The sequence below is a fragment of the Astatotilapia calliptera genome, chromosome 15 (genome assembly GCF_964374335.1).
Source record: "Astatotilapia calliptera chromosome 15, fAstCal68.1, whole genome shotgun sequence".
Lineage (NCBI taxonomy): Eukaryota > Metazoa > Chordata > Actinopteri > Cichliformes > Cichlidae > Astatotilapia > Astatotilapia calliptera.
This window is the reverse complement of record NC_137436.1, coordinates 11,331,046-11,357,407: the sequence shown is the minus strand read 5'-3', so window position 1 is coordinate 11,357,407 and position 26,362 is coordinate 11,331,046. Positions and strand designations below refer to the sequence as shown.

The 26,362-nt window shown below is 42.5% G+C and overlaps 1 protein-coding gene across 3 annotated transcripts in view; it reads left to right on the top strand.

Annotated features, from left to right (window-relative positions):
* Window positions 1–3,556: 3,556 nt before the first annotated feature.
* Window positions 3,557–26,362, top strand: part of stxbp5a (syntaxin binding protein 5a (tomosyn)) — a 101,347-nt gene continuing 78,541 nt past the window's right edge. For 2 of the 3 annotated variants that reach the window (XM_026143419.2, XM_026143415.2), the window contains exons 1-3: window positions 3,557–3,854; window positions 3,976–4,120; window positions 6,283–6,380. In XM_026143419.2, coding sequence (XP_025999204.1) covers window positions 3,983–4,120; window positions 6,283–6,380 — 236 coding nt within the window. In that variant the 5' untranslated portion in view covers window positions 3,557–3,854; window positions 3,976–3,982. The remainder of the gene's footprint in view (window positions 3,855–3,975; window positions 4,121–6,282; window positions 6,381–26,362) is intronic. The other variant, XM_026143421.2, reaches the window with a different exon arrangement.

Below are 26,362 nucleotides of genomic sequence, written 5' to 3'. Positions count from 1 at the left end.
TCTGGTCCGCTCTTCTTTTCTTTTTTACCTTAGCTGCAGTCTTGTCTCAAGGGACACAACATTCACAACTTGGGTTATTGCAGTCCAAGCTTTGCAGTTTTTTTGTTTGGTTTTTTGCATACTGTCATTACTCCCAGGGAAACACTTTCTTGGCATTACTTTTTTTCACTTTTTTTTTTTTACTACGCCTCTATGTTTCTTCATGATACAGTTCTAGGAGAAAATATTTCAAATATGGGGACATTTCAATACATTGATAACAAGTAGTGGCAAGTGCCTAGTAGAGAACCATGATTGGCTGGTACATGCATGTCTAAAACAAAAATGTGACATGTACACTTATTTTTTAATTCTTTTTAATTTACATTAACCTCCTAAGACCCGAACTCTTCCACGGCATGCATTTTTTATTTCTCTTTGATATTTGGGCATATTGGGGCCTGATGAATGTAAAAACAAAGAATTACCAGATTTTTATTTTTTTTTACCTTATTTTGGTTTTTAAAAAAAATAAGAGTCACATATGAGGATATTTGTTTAAAATTTTGATAGAACAGTAGCAGTACAACGTCCTCGTAAGTGGATGTCAGGTCCTAGGAGAGCAAAATTGAGTATTTTGGTCTAAATAACCCAAAATGTGATGTCCACATATGTGGACGCCAGATCCTAGGAGGTTAAATAAACTTTGAAACATTCTTTTCCTGCAAATTAATGACTGTGTACCCTATTCACCTCCGGTCTTACAGGAAGTTCTTAAGGTAAGAAGTCCTTAATGGCCCAAAAGAATGGACATAGTAGGAAAACCTGTTTCAGACTTTGCAGAAATCAAAAGAAATCATCAAGAAAAACCATATTAGCAACTATTACTGTATATCTTAAATGTTACATGGGATTATAAATCCCGTGAATCCTGCTTTATTTACATTTTGACTCCTAAAAAGTCCTCGCACACTGCGCTGCCTCGGTAACCTTAACAAAGAGCACAAAGCACTTTAAATACAACACGCACACAAACACACATGGCGTAGCCAGATGAATGGCCAGGCTACAACACAATGGTGCCAAATTAAATCACTGATGTCAGTGTCACCATGTGAGCCCAACAACACACACTCACACGCATGCAAGCATCACCTAATAAGGACCTCTTTGTTTGGCGGCATAATGTATTCTGGATCAGGAGATATCGGTTGGGGTTGGAAGGTCTGCACGGTCAATTTCAGTTCATTATGCAAATCAGCGTGGCAACAATTGTTCTCGAGCCAACTTGATATGATTGCTGATTTCATAATTTGCTCCCTCTCCCTTTGGTCCTCTTCAGATGTTTTTGATTCGTTTTGTTCAGCAGCGCCTTCATTTCCTCGATGCATCCTTTACATCAAACCAAGCTCACTCAAAGGACTGCTTACGTAAAAGCACATATAGACCAGCTCATTATATCAGCTTTGATTACAATGTGCTGTTGCAGGAGTCGCAGAAATGCATCCCCCCCTCACTTTCTCCACTTTAGGACAGAAATGGCATCAGGTGCTAGCGAGCGCAGACACACAGCTATTACTTCCACTGCTGCACACATGCTGCTCGAGGGCACCTGTCTAAGATGAGAGTGTTAGCAAACAACCTAAACAGGTGGCAACATTTGTGTCACTCAAGCATGAGCTTGTCAAGGCTCGTGCTTCATCTGTGACCTTACATACACAGCTGTACCAGGGTGCTGCACTCAACTCACTTCAGTGCTCAGGAGAATCGTACCTGGTGCTAAAGTTGTGTGAGCGTTAGATCTCGATAGCAGCTGCTCCTGGTAGACTACAGACTGCGCAAGGTACCGAATAGGTATGATCACGGGACTCTGTGAAGTGACTGTGTTTATGTGGAGACATATTTTATATATTATTACTCTTTAAGGGCAACTGTGAGCTCATGAATCAAGCCTTGGCTAATCTAGGTGTGAGGTGAAAAAGGTTTACAGAAGTGTATAAAAACAGTATTTTTTTATCCTGTCTTCCTCCCTTCACCCCCAACTGGTCACAACAGATAGCTGCCCTTCCCTTTGCTTTGTTCTGCTAGAAGTTTCTTCCTGTTAAAAGGGAGTTTTCCCTTCCCACCGTCACCAACTGCTTGCTCAAAGGGGGGGCACTTGATTGTTGCTGTTTTCTCTGTATTACTGTAGGGTCTTTATCTTACTACATAAAGCACTTTGAGGTGACTTATGTTTTGATTTGGTGCTATTGAAATAAAACTGAATTGGATTGACTATCTAAATACTGTTTGCACACATCTCAAATCTTTGGTGCCCTTGTACTGGTAGATTTGAAGGGTCAGAGTCCAGCTCTTCAATACTCACCAGTCTATTCTAAGTCTGATACACACAAGGTATTAACAATCATATGTCATGGACTCTGCATATCTTAAATCTTTGGAGGATCTCCATGCTTTGGTGGTGGGACATACACCCTCCATAGTTCAAAGCTTTCAACCGTCTGGCATGCTATCCCTCAATATATCCACTAGATGGCAAATATGAAAGTTCTTTCAGAAAAAGTATGTGGAACAGCTAAAGTCAGAGCCCCTCTTTTGTTGCTGACTCATGTGAATGTTAGTCTCAAATCTATAAAGACAGCAAACACACATTAGAGTGTTAATTCCTTTAAAATAAGTAGGATTAAACATTTGTATGTGTTCAACATCTAATCTTAAACAGAATGATAAAGATTAGATCTATTGTGTTGAGAGACATACATGCCATACGGTTCCAGACATTTCCAAACTCCTTCCTTTTCATCAGCTTTGGACTATGAAGTCTTGCTCTTGCGTTGTAGCCGTGGAGCTCGGTTGAGCGCGTAAACTTCCACTAGGATGGACACAATCATTGCTATGGATACTGATAGACGCATTTGCTTGCTCAGCTGTTGGGCTACTTAACGTGGCTCCCTCTCTGCAAACGCTCCTTGCAGCATTCGCCAAAAAATAAATAAATAATGAAATCAAACAGCACAGGGAGCACAATAACGTCTTTAAAAAGCAGGAAAAAGAAATCCTAAAAAATTAAATATAGATTGAAAGTGGATGATTTTGTCCTTCATGTTATCATTTTTCTCCAAGCCCCCCAAAAACTGTTCAAAATGCAGCTCTAATATTGTTGTGACTGTCTTTTATTGCTGAGCCTGGCACAACCATTTCTTTCGCTTAAAAAAAACAACTGATTTCCACATCCATCATCTGTTGTGCGTGACCCTTAATATGGCGAATCTTCCACGCAAGCACATAAAAAGAGGCGGAGAGGTTAAGGCAAGGGTGTATTGGAAATAATGGCACTGAGCCCCGGTTTGTTTGCTCGTCTGTCTCCACACAGACTCTCTCAACGCTGCTGCATCCCAGGCTCACCAGCATCACCAGGTGCAGTGGAGCAAAACCTACTATACGTGCGTGACAGGGAGGGGAGGGAGGGGGCGTTGTCGCTGGGGCCGATGAAACAAGAGGGAGAGAGCGAGAGAGAGAGAGAGAGAGAGAGAGGGGGGGTTGGCAAGGTGGCGGGATTTGTGTTGAAGCCTGTTCTGTCAGACATGCGCAAGAGCGTCAGCAGCAGCAGCAGCATCACCACCGCCGCCGCCGCTGCGCTGCGTTTCCGCCTTGGCTGAGCGGCGCACACAGTCGAGAGGGGAGGGGAGGGACGCCGAGAGGAAGAACGGAGACGCAGTGGGGCACAGCACGGACTCCAAGGAGCAAATTACACCGACGCACCAGCACCCCCACCGCCCCCTCTCCAGAAACACCTCAAGCGGCGACCTGACCTGTGCGGTGCGCGCGTTGAGCTTTCCAGCATGGAGACTGCGATAAATAATAAGCACTAAAATGTAAGAGCCACAGGGGGGAACAGAGCGCACGCGTGTGTGTGAGAGAAATAAAGTGGCCATTCCCTTTATCTTTTTTTAAAATCATTATTATTGCGGGTGATTTCAATTCTGTGTTCTGCAGTCTGAAAATGAAGAAGTTCAACATCAGGAAGGTGCTGGACGGTTTAAAAGAGGTGTCCTCCTCCACGCCGTCTGTCCAAGTGGGGCCACAAGAGAACCATCTCATCCAGGAGACCCTCCAGTCCGAGCATTTCCAGCTCTGCAAGGTGGGCGAGACTGGAGATTTTTCTTCTTTTTTTTTCCAATCATACAGCTGTTTGCGTATTGGCTTTTAGCGCTAATGATATTTATTGCAGGCAATGTTTTGCACTTATCCCATCTCAGAACACGGATGGTGCAAGTGGAGCTCCACGGAATTATTTATTAGCCGCAAAGCGTTTTACACTGCAGTCTTCTTCTAAACTACAACAAGCACGTGCTCATTAAAGATTTAATGAACATTTGGCGAGCAGCCTGTCCATTTCAGAAAGATCACATCCTATGCGCATAAACAGTGCAACATAGGCAGCTACGATGCGCATGCTGTTTGGCGAGTGCGCTGCACCGACCAGCTGCAAGTTTCTATTCGATTGTTTATGTTTTTGTTAAGTAATGTACTTCGAGCTTTTTTAAAATCATCGAGCAACACGGGGTATGGTAGGGTTAGGGTTGCGCCAGTGTACTCTGTGAAAATCCCGGACTTTTCTGCATGTGCGCATGGCATGAACTGTCATATCGAGGGGTTGGGCTGAACTGATCCCCTCTTGCATAATCTGTTGGTTTGGATTAGTAAAACATTGGTTTGTGATTGATGTGCGTGTGTAAGCGAACGTGTGGCACTGTGCGTGTTGTCTTTTCCACGCAGTGTCTCTCCATTCCCTTCTTCTCCCTCGTCTTTTCTCTTTCACACATCCCTGCACCCCCCCTCCGTTCGGTCTCCCTCATCCACACCTAAACACAGACCACTTTATCCCCAGATCATTGGGGACTGATGGCGCCTGAAGTGAGTACAGGCCTGCTTGGGAGATTAAAAAAGGCTCTCCCTCCTCTGTCTGTATTGACCACAGTAGTAGATGGGATAATTGGGATAATACCCGTCCAGTTTACATGACGTGCATGCTACTGTTAAGTCAATTCAGAGTTTCCTCAGCAGCTTTTCTAATTGCCCTTTTAATAGACCCCACTGTGTGCTTCTCATTGATTTCCCAACATATTTAAATTGTGTGCTTGTGAAGCTTTTTTGCTTATTCCACCTAATGTTTTTGATATATTTGAAATCATCTATGTGTGATATCCTTCGTTATGTCTGGTTGCTGGAAAAACATGACACTGCCATTGATTTGCTTTAGCATATTTGCACGATGAAGTCTTTTCTTGTGTGTTAAAAGACTTTTTGTCCTCGTGTATTTTAGTAGTCACATAACAGAGGTGCAAATCCAGGGAGATTAACATCAGTAAGAAGTGTTACGTTGAGAGCGCGTGAAGTAAACATGGGAAAATAATCTAGAATCATGTCAACATACCCGAGGGCTTTGGGGACGTTGGGGTTTGGTGACTAGACAGACCAGCTTAAAGACTGCAGGTTTTATAGCCACGGCAGCCTAAATATGTCTGTCAACAGCAAGACGTCTGATTGAAGTGCCTTTGAACAAGACTTCAGGCTCACTCTTGCACCTTTGCTGTCTGTCTGGACAGGATCTCTCTGTAATGTCTCTCTACGAGGAAGGCAGGTGTCTCTGCTGCACCGAGTGCTTCTTATGTAATGTACTTTAGCCTTCTGTCACTAAGCAAACAAATCCAACAGCCCACCGCCGGCTGACTGATGCCATAAAACTACCCTCACAGAAATGCACAGAGTGAACCAGGAACACCTTATAATGCGTCGCATACCGTAAAGAAGAAACAAAAGCTAATCATAACCTGATTCCTCCTTATCCATGTTTTTTTTTCTCCATGTATTTTATTTCCAGACTTTAAGTGTTATCACGACTGCACGTGGGAGGCAGCGAGAGAAGGAAAACAACATAAAAAGAGGGAAATGAGAGAGAGATGAAATCTCAAATTAGGCCAGTGATTATAAACGGAACCAAAAAAGCGAGTCCAAATATCATACCTATCATTAAGAAAAGGATATCTATGCACAGAAAGAGCATTTGTTCTATCTTTTTTTTAAATTTTTTATATTCCCTTGTCTGCACAATTTCAGTTTTTATATTTCTTTCATAACACTCTTCGCATCCGTCTGGGCTATTTGTTTATCAAAGTCAGGTGTGTGGCATCCACTGACAAAACAACACCCCTGCTGTGAAATGCAAATTGATATTCTCTAACACATTTTCTTTTTCTTTCCCTTCTTTCTTCTTCTTCATTTTTCTACGTATCGCACCAGACTGTCCGTCATGGCTTCCCCTATCAGCCGTCGTCCATGGCTTTTGACCCTGTGCAGAAGATATTGGCCGTTGGCACCCAGAGTGGAGCTCTCAGATTGTATCCTTTTACTTGCCGCTGAGCCTCTATGAGCTGCTGTGGCCCGTGGCAGCTCCTTTGGGTAGGTGCATCCCTGTGAGGCAGTAGCAGGTAAGTGAACAGTCCCCTCAGCTGCTGTTGTCAGACGCTCCTGTATGTTGGCTGGTTTTCAGTATCTTAGAGGGATTTTGGAAAGGTGGGTTTCTTGGGTTTGCGAGCTTCAGTGTTTGATTTCTCTTCAACTTAAAGTCCAGATATTATCCCAAGGCGAGACAATGCATAAAATATAGACCACATTTACCTTCACTGAATTTCACAGTTTAGCTGTTTTTTAGACCTTGACCGTGCTACATTCTTGCACCCTTGTGCCGAATGCTAAATCAAAGCAAAGCCCGCACAGACCCCACATATTGAAATACGTGTTGCCGTTCGGCACGTGTGTTAGCTCGCATCGGCTTTCTTGCAATATGAGGACGTTAACACAAACAGGGACAACAGCTTGCGATGAAATGGCACCACGGGGAGTCATATAACTTCAGAGAACGCCCGCGAACTTGCCTGTGTGAGGGCCGCTTTTACAGGTCCTCTGTGTGTTCTCCTGCCTGTCCGACAACCTTTGCCAGCTCATTACGGTGTGATTAAGAGCGGTCCGCCTGGCTGTCCTTCTTTCCCACCTGCTGGCAGGTATGGTTGTGACTCAGTCTCGTTCACCTTGCACTGGAAAAAAGGGAGGATGATGATGAGCATGAGAGTCTACTGAACCGTGTTTGCCAGATTTTTTTTTTAAAAAGATGGGCAGCCTGTGTACCTTTTAAATGTTTTAAGACAGACTGAGTGAGATGGTAGGCACACCACATTTTAAAGCGATAACTGTATGTTCCTAAAGCTTTACAGATTCAAAATAAACCTTAACTGGACTAGAGCAGATTCGATCACTTGTATTAGTAGATACAAGTAGAAATTCCTGCTTTGGTAGGTGAACTATGTTAAGGGGGATAAGCTCAATAGGGCTTGTGTCTTGCTTTCTGGTACATTACCCATTACTTCCAAAGTAGGAAGAAGAAGTTTATAGCGAGTCAGCCTATACTCAGACTATACCGACTTTGGTCGAATGATCTTGTCAGATGTTTCCTGCTGGCTGTAATTGGTCACTTTGAAACTGAATGAACTGAGGGATCTCTTTTGTGTTTGAGTGATGTGGATCAGATAGAGTCTTATCAGAGTCAGTGGAAGGTGAATTGGGAGTCATCTATCTGCTCCTTGGTGTTGGTTCTCCTCCCCCGTTATTTTACTGTTTAGTCAGCCCTGTCTCTTTATCTGATGACAGCGACACCACTGTGGCGCAGATGCAGGCGGGGTAGTTCGAGCTTTCGCGATTCATAAATTGTGCAGTGCTGAGCTGCCGGATGTGGGTCTTGTGGCAGGTTGTGATTTCGTTGAAGTTTTGGCTGGTTGCAGGTTTTGGAAAGGCATCCAGGGATTCCCTGTGCTGATACACATGGTCACATCTAAGCCCTGGCGGGCCATGAGAGGCTTCTCATGGATATCGACGTCTGTGTGAGTGTGTGTATATGTGTGTTTGTTTGCCTGGTTGGCCTGCCAGGACATTTGGCTGCACCCCTCTTCCATGAAGGATTACAGGAAGTGGCAGATCAAGGGCCTCAGCCTGGCAACGTGGCAAAGCACTGAAAATTACAGCACAAACGGGAGGCGTGCACTGATGTGTACACATGTGCGATACATGTCGGTGTTTGTGTTCTCTGAGGATATGTCTCATCCCTGTAGACATAAAGCCAATCATTTCTGTGGTCCCCCAAAACTGCCTCGTATTGGCTGCTCACCACTCACTCTGCCTCTGGCTTCAGCGTCCACCTGGGAAGATGACAATGTCCCTTTGGTGTTATCTGGAGGAGGGAAAGACGGGAAATAGAGAAAGAGCTTGGCTGGTGAGCCCGTGGAAAGAACAGGCCAATAAACCAGGAAGAGCAGAGAGAGAGGGGGAATAGCTAGGGAAGAGTGAGAGAGGCAGGCTATCCCTTTTTTTCAAGATCTAATGGCCAAGAATAGAATCCTTATTGATCTGTGTGTGGTAATGCAGTGAGACAGATATGCCCAAGTGCACACACAGAGACACACACTCAATTGTTTTCTGCACAGTATCAACAGCAAAAAGAAGTCATAAGCATTTAAAAAAAACAACGGAATTTGCTGTGCAAGCAGTCACCCCACATTAGCTATCCTTTGGATTAGCTGTGTATTTTCAAAAATAAGCAAGATTGCAAAATGCTGAATTAATAAAGCAGTTTTTTTAGTGGTTTTAGTGATGAGACAGTGTTTCTGATGAAGGTGGAGGAGCAAAAAAAAAAAGAAAGCTTCCCTTGTTTCCTATGCCCTTTATTTCTTGGCCAAATACTTTCTGATGACGCTACTTTTCAATGAACACTGCAGAGGCCCTTTTAGTGTTTACCAGGAGGTTAACCACAAGGCCATCAACATAAGACAAAAAGATGAGAAGATTAGCTTTTCACCGGACTAAAAAAAACACTGTTGCAATCTTGGCTTCCAGCATTCATAAAAATGAAAAGGTTAAAAGATAAAACGAGCATTTAGCTTGAAACCATTCTGCAATGATGCTCTTGCTTCTTCCTCCACACCTCTTTTTAATGTGATGCTGTGGATCAACATGAAGGGTAAAAGTAAAAAGAGGATTGTGTTAAATAATAGTAGTGTCAGTACTGAGAGTAATGCTAGTTTTTGCCTTAATTAAACCGCATGTGCCAGCCGAGCTCCATCATACGAGTCTTGTATAGCGCTTTTCTGCTCTACTTGAATACTCAAAGCACTTTATACAGCATGTCTCATTCAGCCATCCACACACACATTCGCACAAGCACTTTTTTATATGTCTAAGTGCTCTCCGTATAACATTCACACTCAGGAGCAACTTGGGCTTCAGTAACTTGTTCACTATCATCAGGATACTTTGGCATACCAAAGACAAAACTAACACTAACCAAGCGTGCAGTTAATACCTGCTATACTTCTCTTAGAAGCTGTTAGCCTTTATTGTAATAGACCAGTTGTAGACAGGAAAACTGGGAGAAGGACCAGGGGTAGGGCTTTGGAGCGGATTCAAACGCAGTGCTTAACCCATTAAAGTCTTTACATTAAAAAGTGCTATATCCTGCATAATAATTCAGTTCCAATTCAATTTTATTTATATAGCGCCAAATCACAACAACAGTCGCCTCAAGGCGCTTTATATTGTAATGTAGACCCTACAAAAATACATACAGAGAAAAAACACAACAATCATATGACCTCCTATGAGCAAGCACTTTGGCGACAGTGGGAAGGAAAAACTCCCTTTTAACAGGAAGAAACCTCCAGCAGAACCAGGCTCAGGGAGGGGCGGGGCCATCTGCTCCGACTGGTTGGGGTGAGAGAAGTAGTCGATATATGAGATTGCAGGCGTATGATAAGCATGGGACAAGTGACATCAACACATGGATCAGTTACCCGTAGTTTAGGATCTCCAACTTCAGTATATTGGAGTAATCAAGTACAATCTAAAATGTGTCAAACTGTCAACAACTGTGAAAATCTTTTGCTCATTTTTGGTCAGATATTTTCTATGCTGTGTCAGCAAGAACGTGTAATACTGAACACGATTTTAATCAGACATTGTTTTTGCGCATCAAAGCAACAGTATATAGAAACTGAGTGTCCGGCTGACAGAAAACATTTACAGTTTTGGAATGTGATAACACTGGAACCAGAGTCATCTGTATGTATTTCAATTTCTGGGTGGTCTGCAGCAAATGTGTTTAACACTGTGGCAGCATCACCTCTCCAGAGAGATCGCTCTTTACTAATGGTGGCCAGGAGAAATGGCAGCGCTATAACTCAGAGACTCCCTGTGAGCCAGCAAGACGCAGATCAATAGATCAAATTGTCAGTCCATGCTCCGCCAGATTATCTCATCGACAAACGCAGGACATCATAGGCCTCACACGTCCAAATGGAGGCACACAGGCACACACACAGAAGCGCGTGCGCTCATCCCCAGAATTATTATTTCAGAATAGCTGTCCGGAGGTGGCTGAGGTAACATGCAGTTGTGCCTCTGCACATATGCACACGCACGATGATAGATGATTTGTACAGATGTTAATGGATGCGGATGCAAATAATGTGTGACGTGCACAAAAGGGCAAACATTTGTATATGCGAGCAGACTCTGGTGGATGCAGAAACGGCACGTGCATGCATGCACGCATGCAGATTCTGATTCAATGAGTGAGTGTGCTACCCTTCAACGTTTGCCCACAGTCACTTGAAAATCTTGCTGAGACGTGATCTTAATGACACAGATTGTTTTTACTTAGCAATACAAGCGTGAATTTAATTGGTATAATATGCACCAAAGGAAGTGTTCAGTTGTAGCTCACAATCTCTACAGCGCTTCATCATATGTATGCGAGGGAAGTTCTTATTTTGATTAAACTCGCGATGAAACGTTATTAATATTTCCGTGTATTTCAATATATGTGAGACTCTCTTGGAGGATTCCAGTGATATAAGTTCTGGGTTATTATTATTATTGCTTTCATAGTACAGTTCGACTTTAACAAATAATTACAGTGATCCTCTGGCTACTTTTCTCTGCATAGCTGCACTATCTTTAGAGATGGAGGGAAAGCTAAAGCTTGTTTTCAGGTCACAGACCATTTATTCAGTTGTTTGGTCTTTTATCTGTTTTGTTAAAACTTTCTTTTCTTTGCTTTTTTGTGGTGTGATTTAGGTTCTTAATTGCAAGCAACTGAGTGTAGAAGGGAAATGCATATTTTATATATTGGTGACTTAAACATCAGTGTACGTATTTCTTCACATTTCATATAATCTGCTCTGGTGGAAAGGTTACTAAATTTACAAGTGTATAGTTTGTTTCCTTCTCAGTGGCTAGCTGGAGAGCTGGCAGTAGCATATGGGGGATGAAGGATTGTGGTTTGGTATCACAGAATATAAAGAGGGATTAGTATCTCATCCCAGCGGACCTCATTTTACTTTTCACACAAGTAGAACAAGGACTGGGGGAGAGAAAGAAGAGAAAATCTGTTGAAATTAAGTCTTAAAACTGCCAGTCGATATAACCGTGTGATATAGTCAAAAAAAAAAAGTCTTGAAAGTTTAGCCCGTGGTAAGGTCACAAGGGAACTTCCAAGATGTGGCTTTCATGTCAGTTCTGTGCACATCAACTTTACACTATTACCGGAACAAAGAGGGCATGTGTTTGTGGCTGTGCGCTGTATTGAAGTGCTGTTAATCAAAGACCCCTTATGTACCAGGTTTGAATCTTTCATGCCCTCCCAAAGCACTCAGCGTCCTCTGTTCTATCGGTTCTTAGAAATGGAAAACAAATTTTGCTGCATCAGTACCGCAACAGTGTTTTTGCTGCTTCCCCCTGTCCAATATCCTGACAGCGTGTTCTGCTTAAGTCCTTTAGCCTTGACAGGCACCAAATGGGATCCGGGTTTAGGGTGATTAAAGTTGTGCTGCCATGTTGCTTCTCCTCAATAATTTAGTGTACATTTATCTCCAGCTCTTACTCCTCTTGCTCCTTGTCTCTCTGCTCTGTTAACTCCTGCCTTGTCAGGGATGATGAGTGTGTGTATGTCTGCGCATTAAAGAGAGGCATGTGGCTTTGATGGTTTAAACCGTTTGACCAGTTAACTAATGGAAAAGTGCACATCTAAAAGTAAAGTTCATCCAGACACACAGGCCTTCCTACTTACCATGACTCATCACATTTAAGGTGGGAACTTGAAGGACTGCTTAATAAGTGCTGTCTAGAAGCTTTTGACCAAAGGCACATTTTACATCTGCTGGTTGTTAATGCATGTGCACTTTTTCATTCTTTTGTCTGTACACTGCATGAAAAGAAACCAAGCTATAAGTAATGCACATGTACTGACTGTTTGATGCAGAGTAGCAATGCCTGAGAGGTCACCAACCTGTGCACTAATTATTCCCAACAGACGGGAGACAACGCTTGAGTGGCTCAATGAAAATACACAGTGTCACATGGGCTGGAGAGAATAAATAGGTTTATATTTGAACACACGCACTCGGAGAGTGTACCTATTGTACTGGATGTTGACCGGCTTTATTCTGACTGCTTGTGGACAGGTGAAGCTACACTGTCTGTGTTAGCTGTAATTATTAACTGTAAGTAACCATGAAAAGATTGATTTTCTCTCGGACCACTTTAACATGGGTAGAAAGTCATACTAAGGTGAGCTTAGTGGTACTAAGCAAATCCCTATGTTAGCCTGAAGGAACCTTAGTTACCGTATAAGGTTAGCTAACATTTTCCAGGACAGTGGAGCAAACGCAGTAGGAAGTTTGGATTGACATTTTTAATCCTGCCTGCAAAACTTTAATTGATGTGGTCTAAGGAGCTTGGAAAGAAAAGCGTCTGGACTTCTTTAAGTTGCTTGAAGATGTTTCACCTCTCATCCGAGAAGCTTCTTCAGTTCTAAGGTCAAATGGTGTCTCAGATTTAAGCCCTGTGGGAGTGTCCCCCCAAGAGGTACAATGGATCCCCTATTGATCCTCTACCTAATCACACGAGCCAAGGTGTGACAACGGGTGTAGGTCACAATCAGCCGAGGTTTCGGGTGAGCTCATTGTTAAACCTAGCCCCACCCTATCATGTGATTTCCTGAAGTCAATGGCCCAGGATGTGAGTGGGTGTTAAGGCGTCTGGGAAGGGAAACCAAAAACTGGATTATTGATGGCAGACAGTTGGTGTCGTAAGCCACCGCCTCTGTGCAAAAATGGCCGTTCACAGTGGACATAGATGGACTCTTTCACTTCTCTTTCAAACCATCTGTCTTATCTGTCCGAAATGTGAACACTGGTATCCTCAAAAGAGTGACCTTTGTCCTTTAGATGCAGATAGACAGCCGAGTCTTGTCCCGTGGAGGTGGCTCTTCTATGTTGTGCCGTGCGTTTATGAAGTGGCTGTTTGGTCCCTCCCACAGGGCTTAAATCTGGGACTCCCCACCATTTGACTTTAGAACTGAAGAAGCTTCTTGGATGAGAGTCGAAACGTCTTCAAGCAACTTAAAGACGCTTTTCTTTCCAAGCTCCTTAGACTACGATGACCTGAATGACTGAGAACCTTCACAGACATCTAATTGAGGATGGACGAATATGGGTTTTCCTAAAAAGTGCTTTGAGTGCTCAGTCGATGGACTGTTGGAGTAGAAAAGAACTATATAAGTACCAGTCCATATGAGTTGCTGTATAAATTAGAGATGTATGTAGGAATTTTAAGGGCGTGGAAGCATGTCGGTATTTACCAACAGTTAGTTTCCATGTTCAGTGAGATATTAAGAAAGGCATTTCAGGCCCTCACACTTTCCCTTTTTAGCTGTCTAATCAATTTGCTGCTCATTTATCGCTTCATTTAACTTCATTGTTGCTTTCATCCCATGTCTTAGCAATATTCTCAGTGATTGTAGTTCTATTATAACCAAAGCAGTGGCCAAAACTGTGAAAATATCACCCATTTTGTAACATACTGATAATCTTTGATCTGAGACGTGAGCTCCATTTTAACCACGCCACTCTTGATAACATACTCGCCGCTGTGCTGTTCGGCCTAGCGAGTGAGTGACAGTCAGAGCCCGCAGCTCTGTCGGAATGTTGTGATTTACGGCAGGATCTATTTCGCACAGCTGCATTTTCAGCATTGGCTGGGCCACTTGTGAGGATCATGTTCCTATTGTATTGATTTGCACTCGTGTAAGTCCTGGTCAATATTCTTCTCTTAATGTAACGGCATCCTTGCAACCAAGAGCTTTGACCACTGTCCGGTTGCTGTACAACAGCAGGTCCCTTGTCATCAAGAGTCAAGCATTAAAGGTAAATACCCTGCACACTCTAATAGATTGTTTGGTGTCATTGTGAATGGCTTCCGATTAAGTGATGATACTTGTGGTAACCCTATGCTTCCTATTGATTTCATTTGTGAGTCTGTCGCTTTCATTATCGTAGCACTTTGGTTGACTCCCAGAGGACTAAATGCTGGTGCTTCAGAAATCATGTAAACCGTTCGTTTCTTTCCTTTCAAAGCTAAAAAAAAAAAAGCTCCAGATTGCCCTTTGCCTATAAATAGCCGATTATTTGGTAGGTTAAGTACAAGCTGTTGTTTGCAACTTTCCAAGAGAAGGTTTTGGCGCATGCTGATAGCGCTCCCCTGTCAAGGGATATAAATATCACTTCATCATACATGCTGGAAATCCGGCGTCTCGCTGAAATATCACTGTCATCTAACAAATCATACATGACGTCAACAGAGAACACGCAGTATGGGATTCATTTAAAGGCATTTTTGAGGTTGAATGAGAATGCGATGTCCTTCGATTACCGTCAGTACACACAGTGTGTGCCAGGGGATTGTTCTGGTCTGTAAACACATGTTTATCCTCACGTCTGGGAGGGTGAACATGTGTCCTGAGCATGGCTTTGTGGCCTGCTCTCTACGGTAAAGAACTGATAACACAAAGCAAGAAGCAGCTTGTGCAAGAAATCGTAACTGCATAACTGTCCCGCACATGCTTTGCTGTCAAAATGACTGGACTGAATTAAAGGCTTCTCCTCGAGTGGATAAAAACGCTTCATTTGATGAGCTAAAAATAAGCAAAAAAAACCCGAGTGTTTTGTTCAGGTGCTTGTTTCAATATGACGTGAGCGGTTGAGACTCGGTGGTTTTGCTTGACATTGTTGTTAATGTGTGGAACTGTGGTGGGGGTGAGTCAAACTTATGCTGTCAGGTTGGCACAGTCCCTGTGGTGCTTGTAGGGGGACTGGCTTACAGAACGCTGTGAAGCACAAAGATTTTGTCATCTTGCTTTTCCCCCTGCCTTTGACGTGACCTCCGGGTCTCCGTAGGGCCACGACTCTGAAATGACTGTGAAGTATTTGTCTCACTCTTTTCTACATTTTCTTCTGTTATGCATTGTGCTTTTAAAATGTATTTTATTTTATCTAAGCTCCTGATTTTGCTACTTATTCTCTGCATCCAATTATTTCTTCTCAACCACTGTAGGCAGTCTTCCACTCTGTCTCAAGGGCCGCTGCTGCCTCCGCATTAATGTTTCATATGTTTCCTTATGATTTGGCTTCGGAACACTCTCCTCTTCCAATCGCTTTACCCAGACATCCAGGAGCTTATCTTGCGAGAGGTGACGCGCATGTTAATGTTCGCCACATGTGCTTTGTTTCCCCAACACAACGGTTATGACCAATTAATTAAAAGCAAAATGTAAAAAGGCCATTATGCCAAGCTCCAGAAACAGATAGATTGTTAGTTAATGATGTTTTATTATGTAAATCTAATTAAATTACATGAAAATTACCAGTGTCTTTCACACGTTTAAAAAAATTGATCTTTAAAATACAGCCTACAGATAAAGTAAACATAATGACATTTTGTAGTACATAGCTACATTTATCACCTCTTCAAAATCATAAAATTAGAATCACAAATTCCAGATTAGATATCAGGGATTAAAATCTCCATTAGGAGTGGCAGGTAACCCCAGTCTTGTTTAAACCTTTTCCTTCTAGGGTGTTTGCTTTGCTTTCTTTTACCCTCACGTCTTCAAGAGCTCTCCAAGGCCCTGACAAAAAGGCTTCTGGATGGCTGTGAGCCAGGGAAAAGATTTTTGAAAAGGTTTCCAAATGACTTGAGAGTAATCGTTCCCCTGTAAGGAAAATCACTCAAACAAGTGGTATAGATTTCAAATCACTACCGATGTGTCCAGGACCGACTGTTCCAGCAAAGTCATTCTAATAGCACGTCACTTGCTTTAAAAGAAGTCTAAAACAACCCAACATGTAGTCAGAGGATCTTAAGTAACTCTTGCAACTGTTGTTGTTCAAAAAATCAGGAAATATCACACATTTGATCTGAATGGGAAGTGTGGCAAGAAGAGTTTTTGTTGTCCAGAAAGAACAAAACTACAGTTTGCCAATGAAAATGATTAATCAGGTCTTTTGGAATAAAGTGTTTTGGAGTGACACGTCAAAGATAGATACAGAATTGGCGACATAAACGGTAGAAATGTTTGGCATGGACTGAAGGCAGTTTTTAAGTGCAAATCATGGTGTTGGGAAAGTTATGGTTTGAGGTTGCCTTGCTGCCTCAGAGAACGGGCAGCTCGAGTCACTGACTAAAAATAAATCCTGATATCAAAAGGGCACTTGCAGATAATGTGAGGCCAGCTGATGATTCTGTAAGCATGAATACATAAAACATGTAAAGCTGCAAATCAGCCAAAACCTGAGGGCTAAAACCAGATTTGAACCTTTTGCGAGTGTGCAAAGGAGGAAAGACAGAAAGGTTCCCAAGGCGCCAGAACTTGAGGAATTGCCTGTCACTGCGTTTTTATGCGCTGAGATGTGGGTGTATGTGTGTGATAAAGACTCTTGTAGACAGAGACGGAGCTGCATGCGTACAGTAGGTAGGTGTCCTTGCCTTGCCTTTTCTATATTTATGTGTAGTTAACCTCAGCAAGGCCTTAACGTTCACACAAATGAACCATCTGTTGTGACAGACACACAAAGTTTCCTATAGTTTTATTGCTTCACAGCTTAGGTCCAAGACGTACGATTATGCAATTTGAGTCTGAGTCTTCTATGTCATGCTTTTTATCTTCTTTGCTAAAGGCTAATTTCTACATAGTCAACTAAATCAGCTCCAGCTGTAGAATATTAGCGTCTCTGTCAGCTCTAGCTAACAAACCTAGACTGCCAGTGTGGACATGTGGGTTATGTTGCTCATAAGCATATTATGGAAGATATAACTAACTGCAACTAAGATGTTTGTCGTTTAACTGCCGCAAAAACCTTCGAGCAGGATAAATCTGGTCCTACTTGTAGCACATGCTCCGCGTTGCATAGTCAGTGTTAAGCAGTGTACACCAGCTGAACAAAGTGTGTATGACACTTACCTTAAGATAATACTTTGCACAGTCATCTGAAGCTGCTCATGGCTATGTCCAACAGAAAAATTTCTCACCACGCTGGAACGACCTCTCAGATGTTCTTTTTTTTAAGAGCTCTGCTCCTGCACTGGCCTTACACACATAAATTGAAATTGTATGTTTTGTGTATATGTAACATGTTAGAAACTTAGTAAAGAAACACACTAGGGGCAGCTGTGCCACAATAACAAAATAGCAGCACTTGTATGGCTGTCACTGTGCATTATTTGTCAAAGAGAAAGTATTTGACATAAAATAAAGTGTAGCTGGTGGGCAGTGTCTGGGGAAAGATGATGTTAGAACAAACAAACAGGTTGTGTTTTACTTCCTTTTTTTTTTTTTGCTGAATCATGTACAAAATGCTTTGCTTTGGTAAGACTTAATGTTGTTAATATCTCCTGATAGGACAGAGTGTAATAGCATCTACAAAAAAAGGGGAAAAAAGGAAATAATTAAAAAAAAAACCCCTCAAATGTCTTACTTTTATATGAGAAAAGGCTTCATTAGCCCATCTGCAAAATGAGTCCCTGTATTGTCCTGCAGCTTCTGTGGTTTCCATGGTCACAAAGGGGGCAGCGATGGAAAAGTTAAAACATAACCATGTACATTTATAAAAGCAGAAAGTGCACTCTTACAGCTTGCTGTTGCCGCTGACTTCAGTTATGTGTCACCAAGGTCTTCAGTCTGTCTGAAAGCATCCAAGTAGACAAACAAATCCTATTTACTCTCAATTTAAACAATATGAATTTCAAATCTTTCTGATTTCCACGGCTGCTTTTGCAACAGTGGAAATTGCAGTTGAGTGTAGGAGGCTGTGATATATGTGGCCTCTCACTTTTAGGTAATTCGACTGGTATAGGCCTTTCACAGTGCTTGGAGTGCCTGTCATTGCTGTTGCTAACATTTCAAAAGCCCCTCCCTGAATTTAAATCCACCTTTTAGCCCTGAGTCTAGCTTTCTTATTTGGGAGGAAGATATTATTGTCGGTCCCCATGCCCTGCTGAAGTGAGCTCTGTGTTTTATTTTTCTGTACTTGCCCTACATTTACATTATAATCTATTCCATACGAACTGGCCAAACTTAGTTTGATCGCAGATTCATGCACTGGGACATTGATTTATTTCACCTCCCTCGACTGAGAGCACTGGATGGCTTCTATGTCTCTTCCTTATGCTGACAGTGACATTGCAAACAAATGTTTGAAATTTTCCCCAGCTCGAGAGAAAAGGCTCTAAATGTCCGATCAGTGACTTAAGCCTCACTGCTGCCAGCCTAAATAAATGGCATTTTGTAATGGAGTTTGCTTGAGTAAAGCCAATGTCCTAAACTTTAGCCGACTGAGACTGCGAGCCTGGACTTGGCACAGTCTTTGTCTGTCAATAAGAGCTCCGCAAATCCCGACGTTCGCCTTCCTCCGCTGGTAGCTGCAATGGTATTTATCCCCCTGTTGCTTCTCTAGGCTGCTCTTTAGTATGCAGTCCTGCCGAGTGCCTGCAGGCAAGACACGCATGTCACATGACGCGATGACTCAGGCTTTAATGCTCTGCCACATGGCTGGCATGTGCACAGGCCCCCCTCCCCACTCAGCTCTCAGCCTGTTGCTAAGTGTGACAGGCCTATATTTAAGTCCATAAGAGTATGCTAACGACCAAGATGTTTGTCTCTCTGTGGCACGTGACTGGCCATCGGGCTGCACTTTTGTCTGATATGTGCACAGCGTGGAAGATATTGTCCTATAAAATGTGGAAATGATGGGGGGTGGTTGGGCAAGGATGTTGAGATGCACATCTCAGGACCCGAGGGGATGTATGTGGAGGAGGGCTGACGGGGGAAAATAAGGACAAAATTCTAGACGTGTTTGTCCAGAGACAAAGAGCTATATGTCTATGTGTCTGTCTGCTGTAGCATCATCCAGCTGGGAGTTGGCAGACTCCATATGAGGGGACGTATACTGGGATTCTTTTTGTTTTTCACAAGGATGGAGACTTCTGGGATAACATCAACATGACGCAAAGCTGTCAAGACATAAATACCTAAAAGTGGTGCAGATGTGTCCTTGGATTGTCATTCATTGCAGCACAAGCAGGCTGCAAGCCCTACAGCTATAGGAGACAAGATGACAATCAACAGGAAGAGCAGAGGGATGATCTCACTGCAGACTGACGAAGTTGCATCTAAGTTTAGAAAAGTGAAGAGGAGGATGAGAAATTAGAGGGAGATAAAGTGTACTGTAGGAGTGTATGCATATGGACGCTAGCCATAGTGGTTGCAGCCATTCAGCTCTGTGACTCAGAACTGTGGTGCTGTGTGGGTGGGGTTTGCAGAGATTGGAAGGGCAAAAAATTGGCTTCTGATCTAACTGTAATCAGACCTCTGTCCAAGCAGAAGCCACCGCACTTTGGCCATTTGTCTGCTGTGACAGCAGGTTGAAGTGTCAGACCCCTAGAGGGCTGGGAGACCCATCGCTTCTTACTCACCACGCAGTGCACTGTAGATCCGCCGGCCTCCGTCAAACAGAGCATCGTTTCTCTGTTTGACTGTATTCGAGCAAGGACTGCCCGTGAAAGAAAAGGACAGCTTCACAGCTTGTGTATCGCCACTTTCATCCCTGTGATGAAGCAGCTAATTTGTTTGATAAGCCAGAAGCCCCCTCCGTCTCTCAGGCGACCAGGAGGTGTGAGCGATGAACAAGCGGTAGGAGAGGTCTCAGTAAGCCACGCCGCTAGGCCCCCATTAAGCCTCGACTGGGGTCTATTGGCCTTATTTCTCCTCCTGTCTGGCGCTTGGCAGTGCTTTTGCTTTCACATTAAAAGTGGGCGTTGATGATTGCCAATAACACGATGAGGCGGGGGGGTAACAATGGTGAGTGCATTAACCTTTGCGGCAGACCTCAAAATATTAGCATCCAGACAGATAATGAATGCAGTTAACTACTTCACTGACGGTTGCATCACCAGTTTAAATGCAAACAAAACTGAATCCTTTAAAGAAGAGTATTGTTAGGTTTCATCTCACTCTCAGGCTGATCCTTGTTGCAGCAGCTTGCCCAGGTGGTCATTTTTAGAAACTGTTGCTGCAGTATAATGCATTTTTAATGGCTGAGGCCATTGTATTAGACTGTGCTCTTTAAGTATATGCATTTAATGTATGTAAATGGCTGTCCTTTATGAGAGTTCATGGGTGTGTGTACAGCTGGTGCATTCTGCATGCATGAGGTGTCTTTACTGCCATTATAAGGAGAACTGCTGGTTCAGTGTGTGTGTGTGTAAGGGTCTATCAGCATATAGCATGTGTGAGTTAGTATATGAGTGTCTGCATTTCTGCTTGTGTACCAGCTAACAGTGGGACTAATGTGATGCAGCAGCTCTGGGCTTCAGACAGAGTCCCTGAATCATTTTTGAATAAGCTCTATTGGGCTCAGATTCCCAGAGGTCTCTCCAATAATGCTTTCATCATGCCTGCGCTTCTTCCAAAATTAATTTGAGGATTTGGCAAGCCTTTAAAATGACGATCCAAAATAAAAGTGGAAACAAACAACCTGCAACCGGATATTTTACAAAGAATTTCCCTTTTTTTAAAATCATTTTATTTTAATGTTCGCTAGAACCATTAGAATACACACAAAATGAGACATGAGATCTTGTTTCATGAAATGCCGGTACCACACCTGGACTGTGCTGAAATCACAGTCAAACACTACTTAGACGTACGATGATGCCTCGACTCATATATTTAGTTTGACTTTATATTGTCTGTACATTAACTTTCTCACAAACATTCAAACCACCATTTTTTCCCCTTGTGTCTTATATTTTCCACCAGCTATTCTGAATAAAGAAGATTTACTCCAGTTTAGTATTAAATCTGCACTGTTCAGACATGACTAAACATAAACATAAAGGGTAGCTTTGTTCCTAATACTCACAAACAAAAAAAAAATACAAAACACCCAGGAAGCTGAATCCAATTAGTGAACCTAGGGAAGCAAAACTGAACATAACACACGTAAGACAAGGGACTATCAAAGTAAAACAGGAAACGGTGAGACGGTGACCTAGACTTAAGACATACAAACCTGACGCAGGGAAGAAGTAAATGCAGAGACGTTACTAAAAGAGAACAAGACTCACTTTACACAACAGGAAAACCAGACAACTACAGAGACAAGGCACAGAGAGTGTAGACAGACAGGGACCACAAACAATAACTACATATCACCTAAAAGATTAACTAGAATATAAACTAACTACAAATAGAGTATAATAAATGCCAATAGAAACCTACGGCCATGTTAATATACAAAGCAGCTAGACACAAATGATCCTTAAAAACTAAGGATCACCAAAACCAGAAGAATATAAGATCGAGTGTAAATCTGTCAGTATAATGGAAAAACAAAAGGAACAGCTCAAAAAACTTAATAAAAATGTAATGATGCCTTTATTGAAGAAAAAGACAATGAACTCTGAGGTGCAGGAGAATTCTGCTTGTGAGGATTCATTTAGTTGCACCAGAACTCTTTGGACAGCATTTTATTCAAGATCCTAATCATAAGGCCAAAGCAACCAAAGAGCTTTTCAAGGTGAATAAGCAGGGAATCCTTGACTAGCTGAGTCAGTTATTTGACCTTGATCCAAACAGCAGCGTTTGGCTTTGTAAAGATGTTACTAAATGCAGGGAGAAACCACAAGCAGGCGATGATGGTAGTATTCTTGCACTTGCAGTATTTTGTACCGATGCCTATTGTATACAATGCAACGTGTGTGTGTGTGTGTGTGTGTGTGTGTGTGTGTGTGTGTGTGTGTGTGTGTGTGTGTGTGTGTGTGTGTGTGTGTGTTGAAACCCAATCTTGACTCAAAGTCTAAAAAAGCACCTACTTGAGATTAATTTAGTTTCAAACATAAATAGTAAGATGAGGAACCCGAAGAACAAAAATCTGTTCAAATAACGGATTATACTAGACTTCATAAAAGGTTGTTTATTTATTTGTAACATGCTTTGCCTGGTTGGTGCATCTACAGCCATACTTCGAGTTTGAAAAACTGCATAAGAGAGAGAGACAGACGCTCTGGTAAAATATGTGCAAACAGACACGCATGCATTACACATTCACACAGACATCCATTGTCCTAGTTTCAAAACACTACACATCACAGCTTGTGTGTGTGTAAATGCATATTTTAGTTGGGCTATGGGCAACTTGGAGGAGTATTGGAATAGCAGAGAGGGGGGGAGTAAGTTGAAAGACACATCAGACGGAAAGGCGATAGAGATAAAAATGACAGCAATGGTACGAGCAAGAGAGGCGGAGAGGCGACAGAGGGGATTAGCAGCAGAGCGAGGAAGACGTGCTTTCTTTTTTTGTGCTCTCACTCTGTTGCTCTTTTTCCTGTCTTTCCCACGCTGTATACACTTTGCCCAAAACTCAGTGGCAAAACGGGAAATGTCACGGCCTGGGCGCCCTCCACAAAGCGCGGCACATGTCTATAAACACCCACCGACACGCGCACATTCATAAACAGCAACGATTCTGTCGACTTATGCAGCTGTCTTTGTTGTACCATGCACTCACTTCAAATCCATCCCTGAAAGCCTGTATGTGCTGTGTGATGTGACTGTGTTCGCCTGACTCTCTCCGTTTTTTTCCCCCTAACCTGCCTGTTATAATCCCTGGAAGAAGCTCAGGGAGACTATAACTGCGCTGCATGAAGGAGATGGCATACAAACATGTACTGTAGTGTTTGTGCTGCAGTCGGAGGCACATATTTTTATATTGCACAGATGGACATGTGAGTCATCAAAGCGCTGCTGTTTAATTAAGTGCATGGCGCATTTGCCTGTGTGAATATGCATTCTTCTCTTTTTAATCCGGTCATTCAGTGAGAATATCTTCCTTTTCGGTGCCCCGAATTGCTTAATCCAATTGAATGCATCTCCTGAATTAATCCACAGCTGCACTTACAGGTATTAAAATGTACACTCATCCATCCATCAGTGCATTTTATAACAGCTTTGCCTGGTCAGGGATTTTAAAGCGTTTAGGCTGTTTTGGTCAGCTAGCAGTGTGAATTAAATCTTAAATTGAAACTTTATTGATTTTTTAAATTTTATACAAATATAGTTGATCTTATTGACATTGATAAAGGTGCCCAGAAATCATCATGATACCAGTGAACCTCTCTATTATATTAGTTGCTATACCAAATGTGGTGGACCAACCTTGGAAATACATTTTGTTTCCTTAGAAAATGCCTTGAATGACTAATCAGAAATGAAGTAAATAACAAATGGTTAAAAAGAATGCACCACCGGAAGACCCGGAAACAAAACCAGCACATCCCCGGCACTACCGAGGCAGCATGGACACCCAGAGAGAGAGAGAGTGGGTTGCCTTTCTGAGATCACAACAGCAGTCTCCTTAAGCGGTGTCCTAGCTGAAACAGGGCGAGAAGCAGGGGACGCTTGGTCAGATTGCCAGGGCTAACACAGACATAGACAATCGTACTCACGTTCACACCTAGATCCAAACTACAATCACCATTTCACCTCCTTTGCATGTCTTTGTCTTTGTGGGGAGGGAGCCAGGTCTTTGCTGAATAGTACCGCAGAGAAGTGAAGAATTCAGCTTTTTGCTCAACGATACTTCAGCAGGGCAGTTGGCTGCTCACATCGGAAACCTTAAACCTTTGTCCTCAAGTTGAAGGACACCTTCATTACCGGCTGTGGCACCCTGCTGCCTCAGTGTATGCGTGCATGCGTGCAAGTTCACCGGTAGACTCCGGTTAAGTGCTGCGAATACTTGGCCTTCTGTCTCGCATTAATCAAAGAGCAAAGGACAGCACTCAGATTAATATTTTATATGCTGCGTGACACTTGGCAAGATGCCCTTCTCCGCTGTGCTACGGGCAAACTGACAACCATACAGTGTACCAACGATGCCTAATTAGTCCTAAACCAGACACAACAGAATTATTGCCAGCAGGGAGTGTGGTACGAATACCTCGATTCATCAGCCCGAGTAAATCTATGGATTCCATTCTCGTCATTTCAGTCATCAAACCGATGATGATAACATCATTTCTTCTTCATATTTTTCTTTTTAATGATCAATTCTTTACATATATAATTGCTGAGGTGTGCATGCGTATATATTATCAATCAGATACTGCTGCGTGTCTAGCAATACAGCGATTTTTGCTTTACTTGCAGCTCACAGGTCCATGACCTTGAGAGCACAATCTGGCTCTGCATCGGTTGGCACACAGAAACACATTAGTGGCCAATCTTTACTAATCTCCCATGATCCTACCTTTGAAAGATTTTCTTGATATCAGTGCTGGGGGGAGTGCATGCCTCAACCGCAGCATGTAACAGACCTTTATTTGAAGCAGGATGATATCAGAGGCATCATTTGCCCTGTAAGGTTATTGCAGGGGCGTGCTGTGTTTGGTGCAGTTGCAGCGATTTTTTCCCACAGTCCAAAAATGTGGTTGTTACACAAAAATCTAAATTAACTGTAGTTGTGGATGTGAGACTCTCACTGCGACAAGCTGTCTTGCCTCTCACCTTAACTCTCGAGTACTAAGTTCTCCAGTGTCTCCTAGCTATCTGTGATTAGTTGAAAACTAAGCACCATCTTTCAAACATTAGTTTTGAAACGTCCAAGGAACTTCACATACCATAGCTCGAAAAGCAGCTAAGAAAAAAACATTGGTTGGAAGTAAGAAACGTAAGCATTTTTTAAAAATTTCAGTGGACAGAAATACTGGATTTTGTAAAAGGGCTTGCATTATATATTATATTTCTTCCTTAGCTTATCTGTATTTGTTCGTGACAACCACCCACACCCAAACCTGGCTTGAAATTAGTGGCTAGTTTTTATTCGAGTTAATACAGCAGAAAACAGCACACTTTCCCCTCCACGCAGTCCCGTTCAGAGCAGAATAAACGAGGTCTCCAGGTGCATTTTATTGCTGTTGAAACTTGTATCCCGATGTTGCCACGTGAATGTGTTTAAGGTTAATTTGGCATTGATTTAAATTCTAATAAAACATTTTCTTCCCAACTACTCTGAAAGGATAATACATGAGGCTATCTAAATGCATATACTGGCTCCTTTTCGCCACATCCATTATTCATAGACAGCAGGAAAAACCAGTCACCGAGTTAGTCCTGCAGATGTTTGTGTCTTCCTCCTCTTCTCCCTTTCCCTCTCTTTCTCCTTCCTTTCTATCTTTATACGTTCCAGCCATGTTTTTTCCTTCAATAATTCTCCCCGGTGCCTTTCTCAATCTCCACTCGAGGTTTTGTCTTTAAAAGCCACTTTTATTTCCCCGCTGTCTTTTTTCCCCAGTCTTCAATCTCTCAGTTGTGTGACAGAGAGAAAATTATTACACGTGTATCTTATTCACACACTTTAAGCATTTCAACTGGATCTGCCTTTTAGATGCCTCCTCACTCTCTTCATTCACTATATTCAATAACAGTCGTGTTTTATTATGAAACCTTATGTTTACTGGGTAAAATTGCCCAGATGTTAAGGAGATTTTTTATTCTTCCTCTCCACAGCCCTTCCTGAATTCAATACCCAATTGGGTGGCCTATCTGATATGAGCTTATGAATTGAACACAGTTTTCATATTGATAATGCTCATTTTGTGCAATTCATTGACCACGGTATACCGAATGTGTGGCAGAAGAAATAGAAATAAGCTCTGTGTGCAAAGGAATTGCAAGTATCCCTTTGGAGATAAGGGGGTTGTGTGATTCATTTTTAATTTTTATCAAATATTTCTCTTGTCACATATGAAATAAGAAGGGCATCTGAAGAGCACAATCCTCTGCCAAAGCCAATGATCTCTCTTAAATATTTTACAGAACGTGAACCAGAACTGAACAAGAATCTAAAAGGTTCTTTTTGCAGGAACCTCTTTATTCTGCACAGCA